Consider the following 13,140-nt stretch of genomic DNA (forward strand, 5'->3'; position numbering starts at 1 on the left):
TGTTCACTCCAATTTGCTTCAGTAACTTGAAACAAAAAATATAAATAATGAAAATGTATAAAAATTGGGAAACATGTGCTCATGAACCTTTTATGTTACAGTAACCTAAGCCGTCAACAGACTGACACCCATCTCCTCTACAGACACCTCTAAAATATTATTCTAAGTCTGCATCACAGGAAGTCAGGTTCAGGTCCAAATTAATTAGGTTTTACTGCACTCAACCATCACTTACTCTGTACCTTAAGTGAAAACAGTATCACATTGCCTGGCTAGGGACAGAGAAGTGATTCTCTTTGGTTTGTATAAACAAAAAATATATAACACAAATTATACTTCTTGTATTCATAATGATTAAATCATCTACATAGTGGTGTGTGTGTGTGTGTGCATGTGTGTGTATATATATATATATATATATATATATATATATATATATATATATATATATATATATATATATATATATATATATATATATATATATATATATATATTCACACACACAGACATCTTTAAGATAAATGATGTCTTAAATTAAATCAAGGGCTGGAGACGGTCTCCATGAGTTAAAATAGAGGTTATGTGACTACATACAAAAGTATTCAAAATACAACTAATCATCACACATTATGTACACCTTCAACACCAGCTTCTTGGACTGCGAGGAACAGGAACACCAGTGTATATTCACAATACATGTCTGGGCAAGTGAACAAACAAGATTACTATGTACAATTGTTTAGTCCATGATTTTCATGAGCATGCAACTCAGTGCACGTGTATGGAGATGATTAAAAGTCTGTGGTAAATTGTTGATGATCAAATTGGAAATGTAGAACATGATGAATTTTGCAAAACATCAGATATAATTCACTGAATTATATGGATGTAATTATGTACATGCGATAATTCTGAATAGCTCTCCATCTTTAAATTCAAAGAAAATAAACTGTACAATGTTATATATGTTAATATGACACATGGGTAACACGTACAGCTGAACTATGCAATGTTAAATATCTTCAATAAAGGTTATTAATATGATGAATGAGCATGTTATTCATTACAGACAGAAAGTCATTCTGGCTGCTCTGTAAAGTTATGTGCATTATTACATTAGTATTAAAAAGTTATACAATGTTTAGTTTCGTTTAGCATAGACAATACTATGCTGTCAGGTACCAAAATCAAGCTTGGTAGTGTGGATCCCACAAAAAGCATTATTCCTCCTCAAAGATTAACCTTCCTGCTAAATCATCCTGAAATGCCTTGGTGCTACACCAAGCACACGGCTTCTTATGTAATGCGAGAGATTATTCTCTTATGTTAAATAATGGATGTCTATGAGGTATTCCACAAAAAAATTGCAGGAAATATATATACATATATATTATCTGTATGTTACAGTTGTTTATCAAAACATACATATATATTCTCTGTATGTAACCTGTTGTTTTCTAAAACAGAGCTGTTGAGCAGTATCACTGCTCTGATATATAACAAAAATAAAAATATTACCACTTTGGATCCAGTCACCTCAGGTTGAAGTAAACATTCATGTGTATTCTTGAAATTAATTAAATAAGTAATTTCTGGGAATTAATGCACTTATTCACAGAAAAATCTTATAATATGCACTAGTAAACCATTCATAAAAATATCATGTAACTACAAAATATATCCTTACGAAGAGACATAACAAATTTGAACTTTCAATACAATAATAAAATCTCTTGTTGGGAAGCAAATTAGAAATGACAAACAAAACAGAACTAAAACAGTAAAAAGCCTCATAAGTGCACATAATACAAGACCAAGAAAATGAGCAAAAACTCACAAGTCTTCATATATACATAAAAAATATCGGCTCTCCTACGACACACATTCACAATCACGTGGCAATGTCCATGGAGTCGGGGGTGAGGGCATCGTCGAAGGAGTGGTGCGAGGAGTTGGGAGACGAGACCTGCGGCGAGGAGAACACAGGGTCGCTGGTGAAGGCTGGACCGTCATCGTCCATCAGATCTAAATTGAAGCCGCCGGATGTGAAGTCTTCCAGCAGCTCCTGAGGGCAAAGAACATCCTGGTGAGTGTCAGTCCATAGCTTGTGCATGGCAGGGATACACTGGAATGGAAGGACTAGTAACATTGTTTTTTTATGCATGAATTTAGTTTTGGTTTCCATGGAAAATATTTCATTCATGTTATAAGGCAGCCAGTTACCATATTTTCCCAAGGTTGAAACTCTTACACCCTGTGATAAATCTATCTCCTTTGTCATTCACTTTGCTCTGGCCTTGCACTAAAGTACCACATGATCAACATGATCAGTGACATTCTGCATGGTCACAGCCAGCACAGTGAACATTTAACCAAATTTATTTTGCTTTATATTTTACTGGAAAGCACCAAACAATTCCAGTATATTAATTAACAGAGAAAATCATGCTGCAGGCAACTTTTAACAGTTCACACTTATAACACGCAACAATAAATGAACACACAAATTTTCACATAAATACAAACTTGCATGAACATACTGACAAAAAAATGTGCAGCAAGAAGCTGAAGGTACAGGGAACACAAGAAAAATCCATGCAGGGCTTCAGTGGGGAAAGCTTGTACAAGAGGATCAGGGATTGAAATGTGAACAAAAAAATAACATGCAAGCTAAAAGATAATAGGCATAATGGGTGTACTAAAAGATTTAGAAATGCAAGTCTGTGATAATTGGTCAATATATTTATCAGGGACTAAAGGTAATTCATGGCCTCAACAGCTACAAAAAATAGGTCGGAAAAACTGTTTTAAACCATAAAACAGAATTACTTACCAATACTTTGATACTGCTATAGCTAATGCATCAACAAAATTGTTTAAAGCCCATTGAAAGAGATATTCAGTTCTAAAAGATAATTTTATGGTTTGGGCAGATGATTTAAAAGCTGCAAAAGGAAGCAATCACAACATGAATTTGCACCGAATCAAAACAAGCGAGAATGTCCCATCAATCATTACAACACTGCTGTGCTTAGTCCTATCATTTAGAAAGCTATAAAACTTTCTTCCTAATGATGTAAATGCTGAAGTGTCCAATTTTTAGGAGGATTACCTCCTTTTAAAGGTAAAGTTGAGGGCATACGGCACAGGTGCACGTAACTGTGGTGCTCATCTCTGTCTCATTGGCCCTTCAGCCTGTGGTGAGTGTGAACCCATTACCTCGAAAAGGGAAAGTGCATCATCCAGCTTACCACTGTTTACCTTTCCCAGGTTTTCCAGAGCACCTATTCATTTACTTGCTTGCAGCTCAAAAGGGATGACGTACAATAGATGGATTGTGTGCTGACTGCCCAGGCTGGGATTCAAACCCAGGCCTGCAGATTTGTACATAGCTAGGGGTTCTGACAAGTAGACCAGAGAGGCACAATATTTCCTTGTTCTTGTTGTTTTCTGAAGCCAGTCATGAAAATAAGCAAGTGGCACTTGTGGCTGGTAAAAATAATTGTAGATGACATTGACAAGGGGAATTGATTTTTGTTTCCTTTTCCCAAGATTTGCTCTTCCAATTTGTGGATATGGCAGCGAGTTTAACAAAATGTCAGCAGATGACATGGCAACTCATTTGAATTGATGATCCCTGAATTTTTTGGGTGAATGGTAAAGTATAACAAATGAGTATTCACCAATGGCTTTCAGGGTTATTGATTTATGCCCTGCTGTGTGAATCTTCTTTGGGTTTAGTCTATATATAATCACACGGCCACTGCACCTGTGATTAATGGAGACGATGATAAGTACATTATGCGCATCAAGATACAGCACAGCCGTCGATAAACAAGTCATATCATACTTTGATATTGTGTTTGCTTCCTGAGGCAGGGGATGAAAAACAAGTGGGAAGGAAACTAAAATGGAAATAATATATAATGGTAACAGAAATAGGAAGGCAAGGCACACGTACGTCAAGCAGGGAACCGGTGAGACTCTGGCTGCACCTCACCTCCTTCAGCTCTCCCCCACCACTACCACCTCCACATTCTCCGGCTCCCAGCCCTCCCCCAACCCCGCCCATGCTGCTGCCCACCATCTCCGTCTTAATGATCGTTGACAGGAGCAAACTCTTATCTATGTTGGTCTCGTCCACCTTGATGCCATTTGAACGCAGCCTTCCCTCCAGCTCCTGCAGGGGTGGTGTACATGAGTTAGAGGGTTAAACAACACAGACTAATACTAGTGAAAAAAGAGGAAATTTGTGTGACGAATGAGGAAATTAAGGACTAGTGGACACATCATCTTCAGTCTTTAATGGCGTGCATGAATGTAATGATGCCAGTAAAAACATGTGAAAGCGTTATTATCTCTCCTTCTATGTCAACGTTTCTTCAGGACTATGGTGAGTATCAGTACAAACCTGTATTCTAAGGTGGAGCTGCCTGTTCTGCTGCTCAAGGGCGCGACGCTTGGCCTCCGCTTCCTTGTTGGCATCAGCGTCCAGCTTGAGGCGCCGAATGTAGTCCACGGAGGCCTTGAGGATCTGACCTTTGTTGTGGCGAAGGTCTCGCACGAGTTCAAAGTACCTGTGGAGGCAGTGGTTGTTATGTTTTATTACAATAACAAATATTTTTCCGATTCAGTTGTTAGCCACTTATAAGCCATACAAAATAGCCACAGATGATGCCTTATGAAGAAAAATCTATTGCTACAAAGAAAATTTTCTATTTCTTACTTTCTGAAAACAAAACAGTCATTCCATTTTTTTTTTTTACAACAAAGGAGACGGCTCAAGGGCAACAAAAAGTGCAGAAAAAAAGCCCGCTACTCACTGCTCCACATAAGATTGATTCTCTGCATATGTTCATAGAAAAGCTCAGATGGCCCATGCAGAACACATCCACAGCATACTTACGGTTCGTTGCTCTTTGGGAGGAGAGTGGCCAGCTCTTTGATGCGATCGTTGATGTTGAACCTTCGTCTTCGCTCAACTGGTAAGAGTGAGAAAGTTTTATTGCTTTCCACACACTACTGCATCCTTTGATATTTTTCGTGTAATTCTGAGTTGGCAAAAAAAAAATCAGGGTCAATTTCCCTGACACAAAGTTCAAACTCACTCATATTATGATTGTCCTTCTTCTGCCTGTCCTTCATGTAGGCCACCAGCTGCTGGTCATTGACGGGCGGCTCGCTCTTCACCTGGGGCACGTCAGGAGGACACGAGGTGGACGTCTTGCCCATGTAGCTGTTGAGGCCCAGTATATTGCATAGTGGGTCAGGCACACTGTTGTTGGCCTGTGGTGAGGAGAGGAACAGTATGAGGAATGCACACATAACTTACTATACAACCATACTTAAAGACCACACACACACATACACACTGACTACAAACTCATTTCTGTCTAAACTATGATGCCTTTTTCATGTGAATTTCTTTTTTCTCTTACCGGCAACGAGGAAATAAATTACTGCAAAATCACAATGTCGCGATTCCGAGATGAAGCCAAAATCTCCACCGCAAATATCATCATGTTCTGCACACAAGTAAAATCAGTGTCTTTTGCTACTTTGAAAACCGCAGGGCAGAGCGTAGAGATTGAAATAAGTGAGCAATGAAATGTGTGTGCAAACCAGCGCCTTGTTACACCAACACTAATCAATAATAATAAAAAACTACTAGTACATATTTTACAGATATTTAAAAATTGTTGGTGTCTCAGAAATGGATCGCACAGGTGGTGTAACTTTTCTTCTCTGAACCTGCACCAAGGAGTCAGCTAACAGCGTTCTCCCGTGTCCAAACCATATTCAAGACGAGTATCATCGTTTTAAGCTTGGTGATATCAATTTCCTCGGTTGTCGCATGAACACGCTGGATAAAAGGTCCACACCCACCTCTACTGTCTGGCCGACCCCTCCCCCTCCCTCACGCGAGCTAAAGAGTTGTGTGTGTGTGTGTGTGGGGGGGGGGGGGGAGGCTTCTCACATTCCGCTTTTGTATTGTCACGCAGACACGATTGTACGTCGCCTTGGCCTTTGACTAGCAATATTAAATGAATTTGTCTTCCATGACGATCTCCTTTTCTCGAGCAACAGGAGAATTACTGTCAAAAGCTGCAAAGCGTCCCAAGTCACGGGAAGCGCCACGCCCGTCTGACGGCGGAACAAGCGGTGACCAATGACTCAACCTCGACCATTTTTTTTTTATCCAGCAACAAAATATTACTGGGATTGGACCCTTCTACAAGTGAATATGAATACTATTAAGCCTTGAGGGTCTCAGAGACGCCTCAGACGCTGTGCACGCCGTCTCTCACGCCCCACACGCTGATCCCGCCCCTCCCATCTGTATATTATGCTCTATCCCTGCGACACTCCGGCCTCATAGCCAAGGAGTGAAGTTCCTCCTCATTGCTCACCGCGGGCTGGACGCCACACAGCTGCTCCGGGGTCTTGCGAGTGTCAGCCTCGTAGCCCTCCTCCAGGCTAAGGATTTCGTCGATGACATCCTCCACCTGCGAGAGAGAGACAGTTTTCATTAATACACCTGAACCATTATCACTACTACTACTACTACTACTACTACTACTACTACTACCACTACTACTACTACTACTACGAAAATATTTATAAATCTAAAGTCGATAACAAGGGAATTTTCAACCACATTCCTAACAAAACTAAGATAAAGAAGCGTAAACACAGACATATTGATAACGAAACTAAGATAAGATAACAAAAAGAACATTAACAACAAAACATAATCATAGTAGTAGCAATAATAATAATAACAAAAGTAAAATCATATAACCACCACAAAATTATACAACCCAAAATAAATAACAACGTACAGTATTACCCTAAATAACACCACCAATAATAACGGGAATGATAACAATAACAATAATAACAACGATAGCCTCAGAAGTTAGCCACGACCGATAGAGGAATAACTTTTAGCCTCGCCAGTTAATGCAGAGACAAGTGGCAGAGGTAAGGACTGACGTAAGCTTCCATAATCATCTTCCCTTTGCTTGTCGTGGTGAACTTTATGAAAACAGAGGATGGTAAAGGAGATTAAACGGTATTCAAATGACAGAGTAGACGCCCCAACACCAAAGCTTCTTCCTCTGTAGTCTTCGTGAGGCAATAATGGGATAGTGAACCCGTTGGAGCGCCACAAAAGAACGTGACGGGATCCTATTGTGCTGTATACGACTATGTGTTGGGTGGATTTTGAACTGAGGAGCTTATGTTACGTCCAGCGTGATCTGCGTTTTACTTCCCTTTCATTCTGTGCAGTCTTGGCGTGTTAGGAAGAATGAAGTGAGGCAAGTGAGGAGCATCATCGTCATCATCATTACCAAGTGTTGTCGGATTCAAGAACGGAGAACCACAACCTCTGGGCCTAAGTAACGTAGACTATTCTTTTTGGTAATATGTGTCTTGCTTCGGGGGAACAGCGTCTTGCTTATATACTTTTCTTTGTTTAACCTCTAGTCTGTCTTCTAAACCTATAAGTTAAGAAGACACATACGAGTCTAGCACGTAATCAAACCATGACACATACAGTCACACACACACAGAATCACCGGTGCCAGTAGTGACCAAGAAGGGCCGGCCATCACCTATTAGTATTCCAGGGCGTTATGCATCCCATCCTTGCCCACGACCGAAATTTCTACACTTATACAACCGGGCAGTGAGAACTGTGAGGGGGGCGGAGGGAGGGGGTAGCCGGTGAGAGGTAGTGGGAGAGAGAGGAAGGAGAGGAAAGGATGAGGAGGAAAATAGTGGTCGAAAAAGAATTGCCAGAGAGAGAGAGAGAGAGAGAGAGAGAGAGAAGGGGGTTGTGAGAGGAGATAAGACGTGCGTGGAGGCCGAGGAGGAGGAATACATAGGAAGAACTGACACCAGAAGACCTGTCGGAAGAGGAGGAAGCCGTTGGAGCGAGGGTCGGGGTGTTGTTATGCAGGACGGTGCTCTGAAGCTTTCCCGGGATCATTCACCTTGTCCTGCCCCTACCTCGATGATCACCACCACCACCACCACGGCCTCCTCCACCACCACCAACGCAGAGAGCCGGCTTAAAAGGTTTCCTCCACACACACACACACACACACACACACACACACACACACACACACACACACGAAGTCAACCGTCTATCATATTTTGTTTGTTCTTCATCTTTCTAATAATTATGTCCAATCTTTCTTCTCTAAAACTCCGATCTTTCTTCCCCTTTTTCTTTTTTCACTCACGCACGCACCCTCCCCTTCCCCCCCCCCCACACACACATACACATATACACAAAGATGTTGTAGAAAGATATATATAAAAATAACAACGAAAAGATGTACGACAAGTCAATTCTATTCAAACCCAACAATATTAAGTTAACGGAATTCTTCTAAAGTGACTAAAGGAAACCGTGGATATCAAAGGTACTCATTAAGTCTAAAGAAATTAATTATATGACAGAATGCGATAAAAAAACCCGACTCAACTCTAATAAAAACATAAAACCTACATACACATAAAAAAACCGCCTCCCCCCCTCCCTCACACACACACATGGCCATTCACAGCTAACTACAGAATCGTGTCAGCCGGGCCGCGAGTGTCTGTCTGTCCGTGTGTCTGGGGGCGCAGCGTCAGGGCCGTCGTTGTCCTGTCCTGGGGGGGGTGAAAGTGGGCCAGCAGACGACCCTCAACTCCCCCCCCTGCTCCCCTATAAACTCCCTCAGCCTCCCTACCCCCTTCTTTACCATATCCCTGACCCCATCCTTCTTCAGTTAGCCCGCGACCCTTAGCTTATAGACTTCCCTTCTTCTGCGTCTTCTTCTCTTTCGTCTCCTCCTCCTACTCCTCCTTCTTCATTAATTTTCTTATGTTCTTGCTTTCTTCCTCCTTCGTTAGCTTTCCTTCCTTCTCCTCCTCTTTTCGTCTCTCCTCCTCCTTATTTTTTTCTCCTTTCTTTAATTTATCTCCCAATTCGGCCTTCCCCCTACCAACATTCTCTCCTTCTTTTTTATATTATAGTTTACTTCCTCCTTCGTTCTTAGCATTTCCTCCACCGTCTGTTTTTCGCCTCTCCTCTTTCTCCTTCAACCTTTCCTTCGTTAATATTTCAATCTGACCTTCCTTTTATCAATCCTCCTTTTCCTTCTCTTTTGCCTCTTTTTATTGCTTTATTTGCTTCTCCCTTCTCATCCTTTCCTCCACCACCTCTTCGTCTCTTCTCCTTCAAGTTGGATTTTCATTCTTTAATTATTCCCTGGTTCGGTCTTTCTTACATCAATTTCTTCTTCTCCTTCTTTACGTTCTTCCTGTTTTCTTTTTCCCTTATTTGTTTCTTCATTCTCCGTTTCTCCTTCTCCTCCTCCTTTAACTTCTTTCCTTCAATTATATATCCCAATTCGACCTCCTCCTTTTCCTCTATGTCCTTTCTGGTTTGTTTTTGCTTTATTTGCTCCTTCATTCTTCGTTTCTCCTCCTCCTCCTCCTCCTCCTCCTTAAACTTCTTTCCTTCATTTATATCGCGATTCAGCCTTCCTTCTATCTCCTCCTTTTCCTCTATGTGCTTCCTGTTTTCGTTTTGCTTTACTTGTTCCTTCATTCTTCGTCTCTCCTCCTCCTCCTTCAATTTCTGCTTTCCTTCATTTATATTGCGATTCGGCCTTCATCCTATCTCCTCAATATCCTCTATGTCCTTCCCGTTTTCTTTTTTGCTTTATTTGTTCCTTCCTTCTTCGTCTCGACTCCTCCTCCTCCATCTTCAATTTCTTCTTCCTTTCATTTATATCCAGATTCGATCTTCATCCTATCTCCTTTTCCTCTATGTCTATGTCCTTCCTGTTTTATTTTTGTTTTACTTGCTCCTTCATTCTTCGTCTCTCCTCCTCTTCCTTCAATTTCTGCTTTCCTTCATTTATATTGCGATTCGGCCTTCCTCCTTTCTCCTCCTTCTCCTTCCTCTTCTTATTGAATTCCTTGCTCTCTCGTTATTGGCCTTCTCATTCTTCGTCTCTGCTCTTCTTCCCCATTTAATTTGGTTCTTCCTTCATTTATTTATACCCCAATCTGACCTTCCTCTTATCAATTGTCCTCCTTTTCCTTCTCCATTTACATTCTTCCTCTCCTTGTTGCTTTTACTTCCTCCACCGTTTTTAGTCTTTCCTCCTCCTTTCCCTTCTTCATTCTCTCCTTTATCAACCTTTTCTTGTCTTCCTTCCTCCACTTATGCTTTCCCTCCATCACCTCTTCTCTCCTCTACCTCAATTCGTCTCTCTCTCTCTCTCTCTCTCTCTCTCTCTCTCTCTCTCTCTCTCTCTCTCTCTCTCTCTCTCTCGGCCCTCCGTGTCCTAATTGCCAAGAAGACTACAAGATTTATTCGCCTCCTTGTGGGTTGACACTGTTTGCCCCCCCCTCCCCTTACCCCCCCCCCCCACTGATGGATTGGTGGTGGTAGTGTGGTGGTAGTATTTTGATTTCGTAAAAGTGTTAGATATAGAGTTGTTGTTGTTGTTGTTGTTGGTGGTGGTGGTGGATGTAATATTGCTGTTGTTGTTGTTGTTGTTGTTGTTGTTGTTGGTGGTGGTGGTGGTCTTTGGTTTCGTAATGGTGGTGTTATATTTATATTGGATCGCTTTTCTTTTGTTTTTTTGTTTATGTGGCTCCGTGAAGGATAGTGTTAATTTAAGTTCACACACACACACACACACACACACACACACACACACACACACACACACACACACACACACCTGCCTCTACTTTCCCCCAGGACACGCATGGTAATGACAGCAGCCCGGCGCCAGGGGAGGGACGAGCGGCCGCGATGGGGATGATTAGGCGATGGCGGCCCAGCTGTTGGGACTGATTCTTGATGATGGTCACGTGTCCTGGGCCATTCCATTCTCTGCCTCTTTATCCATACCAGACACATAGGATCGCATTACGAGACATTTCGCCGCCCAAGAACACATATTTGACAAGGCTTTCGTAGGAGTTGTGGGCATTTCCAGGGGTAGTTTTATGACCCTGGTGGTAGTTTCATCCTTCCTCTGTACCGTGAACCTCAAGAAGCACATATTTGACAAGGCTTTCGTAGGAGTTGTGGGCATTTCCAGGGGTAGTTTGATGACCCTGGTGGTAGTTTGACCCTTCCTCTGTACCGTGAACCTCAAGAAGCACATATTTGACAAGGCTTTCGTAGGAGTTGTGGGCATTTCCAGGGGTAGTTTTATGACCCTGGTGGTAGTTTCATCCTTCCTCTGTACCCTGAGCATAAAAAAACACTCATTAGAACCTGATTGATCCCCCCTTTGACCTTTAGATATAGCCGATGTGAGAAAGGAAAATGTCTTGTAATACCAGCCTTACCCTTACGGAGCCATACACACAGAGTACCAACGCGCCAAACTGTCGTACTTAGCCTCTTATGTCCGCCGATTTCTGACCCAATAACTGTCTTCTCCACTCCACTGACTACTTTCATATATAGTTATCGTTAAAATGGTTAATTATCGATGTTTCTTGGCAAATATTATGGGTCAGAAACAGGTAAATACGATGCTCTGAGTACGATAATCTGGATACGGTGGTGTAGCCTTCCCCTATATTTCCAAGCCTATTAGAATCACACTCGTATTTTATCAGTCTGACACTCATCACCTCATACCATCCAAGGACATTCTAGTTTTCGTCTTCCCGTCCATTTTAAACATTCACCTATTCACTCACTCTCCATCATACATACTCATACACAATTACACATGGCAGTCTTTTCCTGTATTTCCACACCCACTAACGTTGTATGTCATCTACCTCTCACTTGTTACTCCATGTCCCGTTTTTCCTAGCCACACCACGAGGACAATGACTCCTCTACGTAAACATAGCCATACACACATCACCCTTCCTTGCCCTATCAGCCTCAACCCATATATCCTTTGTCATGCCATACACGTCACCCCACTTATCGGCCCTGTTTTCCCAACCATGCCACGGACTCTCACCCCGACAGCCCCATACACCCATACATAGAGTAGCCTAACCAACACATTCTCTTGTTCCACGCTCTCACCCGTTGCCAGGCTAGAAGTTCATCCACCTAGCACGACTCACCCGTCACTGAGCACTCACGAAGATGCATGGGTGTCAAAATGGATGAATACATAGTGAGAATCCGGGTTTTTGTTGCCATATGGGTTAAGAGTGTGAGGTGATGAGATATGATGATTTACTAGTGATTATAAAACAGCTTCAAGGGACAATAAGAATGGGATTAGCACCCAGGCCTCGTAGAGCTATAGTGAATGTCCCGAATATTATCTTTACCTAACATACGCAGAAAGATGGTCATGCAATTCCTTTCCCTGGCCACAGATCGTAATAGCAGGTCGTAATCACTGTCGCCATGTTACGTTAGGTGTGAGTGAATGAATAGATCGTTTAAATAAAGCTTTTTCAAGTAACATCGTATCCGACGCTAGTGAAATTAGATGACCAAGTATATGTTACCAGTTTACGATGTTTGCAAGGGTTAGTTTTTCAGTTTGATATCTTGTTGTTGTTGTTTTGAGTGTGGTTAAGTCATCATTATCATCAGCATCATCAGGATAGTCACAAATCGTCTTCCTATAAGGTAAACAGTCGTAAAGTTAAATACGGGTTTGTGATGCCTGAGAGTTTTACACGGTACTTAAATAGCCTAGTTGCCCTAGTCTCTCTCTCTCTCTCTCTCTCTCTCTCTCTCTCTCTCTCTCTCTCTCTCTCTCTCTCTCTCTCTCTCTCTCTCTCGTTATTCACTCTTTTAGACAGATAGATAGATATATAGGTAGATAGATTGAGAGAATAAAAAAAAAGAGACGGTATATTTCACAAGTTGTCATTTCATATTTCCAGTACTAGGCTATTGAATTCGACGCTACTTACAATCCATTCTTTTATTTCTAGTGTAATTTCAGTAAGTATGATGCTCTGTATGAATGAAACTCTACACTTTGCATAAACTTCCACTATTCATCTTTTCTTCGTGTCCTTCTTCGGTGGTAAAAAAAAAAAAAAAAAAAAAAAAGAAAGCGAATCGTGAAAGTACTGTCCCGCCTCCTTCAGTATGCCAAACGGGGTCCCAGGGAG

General features: G+C 41.6%; 1 protein-coding gene across 5 annotated transcripts in view; it reads right to left on the reverse strand.

The window, feature by feature from the left end:
* Positions 1-340: 340 nt before the first annotated feature.
* Positions 341-13,140, reverse strand: part of LOC127007058 (transcription factor E3-like) — a 95,468-nt gene continuing 82,668 nt past the window's right edge. For 4 of the 5 annotated variants that reach the window (XM_050877583.1, XM_050877582.1, XM_050877585.1 and 1 more), the window contains exons 3-8: positions 6,414-6,509; positions 5,112-5,289; positions 4,910-4,985; positions 4,415-4,580; positions 3,965-4,183; positions 341-2,068 (exon numbers count right to left, since the gene is read on the reverse strand). In XM_050877583.1, coding sequence (XP_050733540.1) covers positions 1,895-2,068; positions 3,965-4,183; positions 4,415-4,580; positions 4,910-4,985; positions 5,112-5,289; positions 6,414-6,509 — 909 coding nt within the window. In that variant the 3' untranslated portion in view covers positions 341-1,894. The remainder of the gene's footprint in view (positions 2,069-3,964; positions 4,184-4,414; positions 4,581-4,909; positions 4,986-5,111; positions 5,290-6,413; positions 6,510-13,140) is intronic. The other variant, XM_050877587.1, reaches the window with a different exon arrangement.

This window comes from Eriocheir sinensis, chromosome 34 (genome assembly GCF_024679095.1).
Source record: "Eriocheir sinensis breed Jianghai 21 chromosome 34, ASM2467909v1, whole genome shotgun sequence".
NCBI lineage: Eukaryota > Metazoa > Arthropoda > Malacostraca > Decapoda > Varunidae > Eriocheir > Eriocheir sinensis.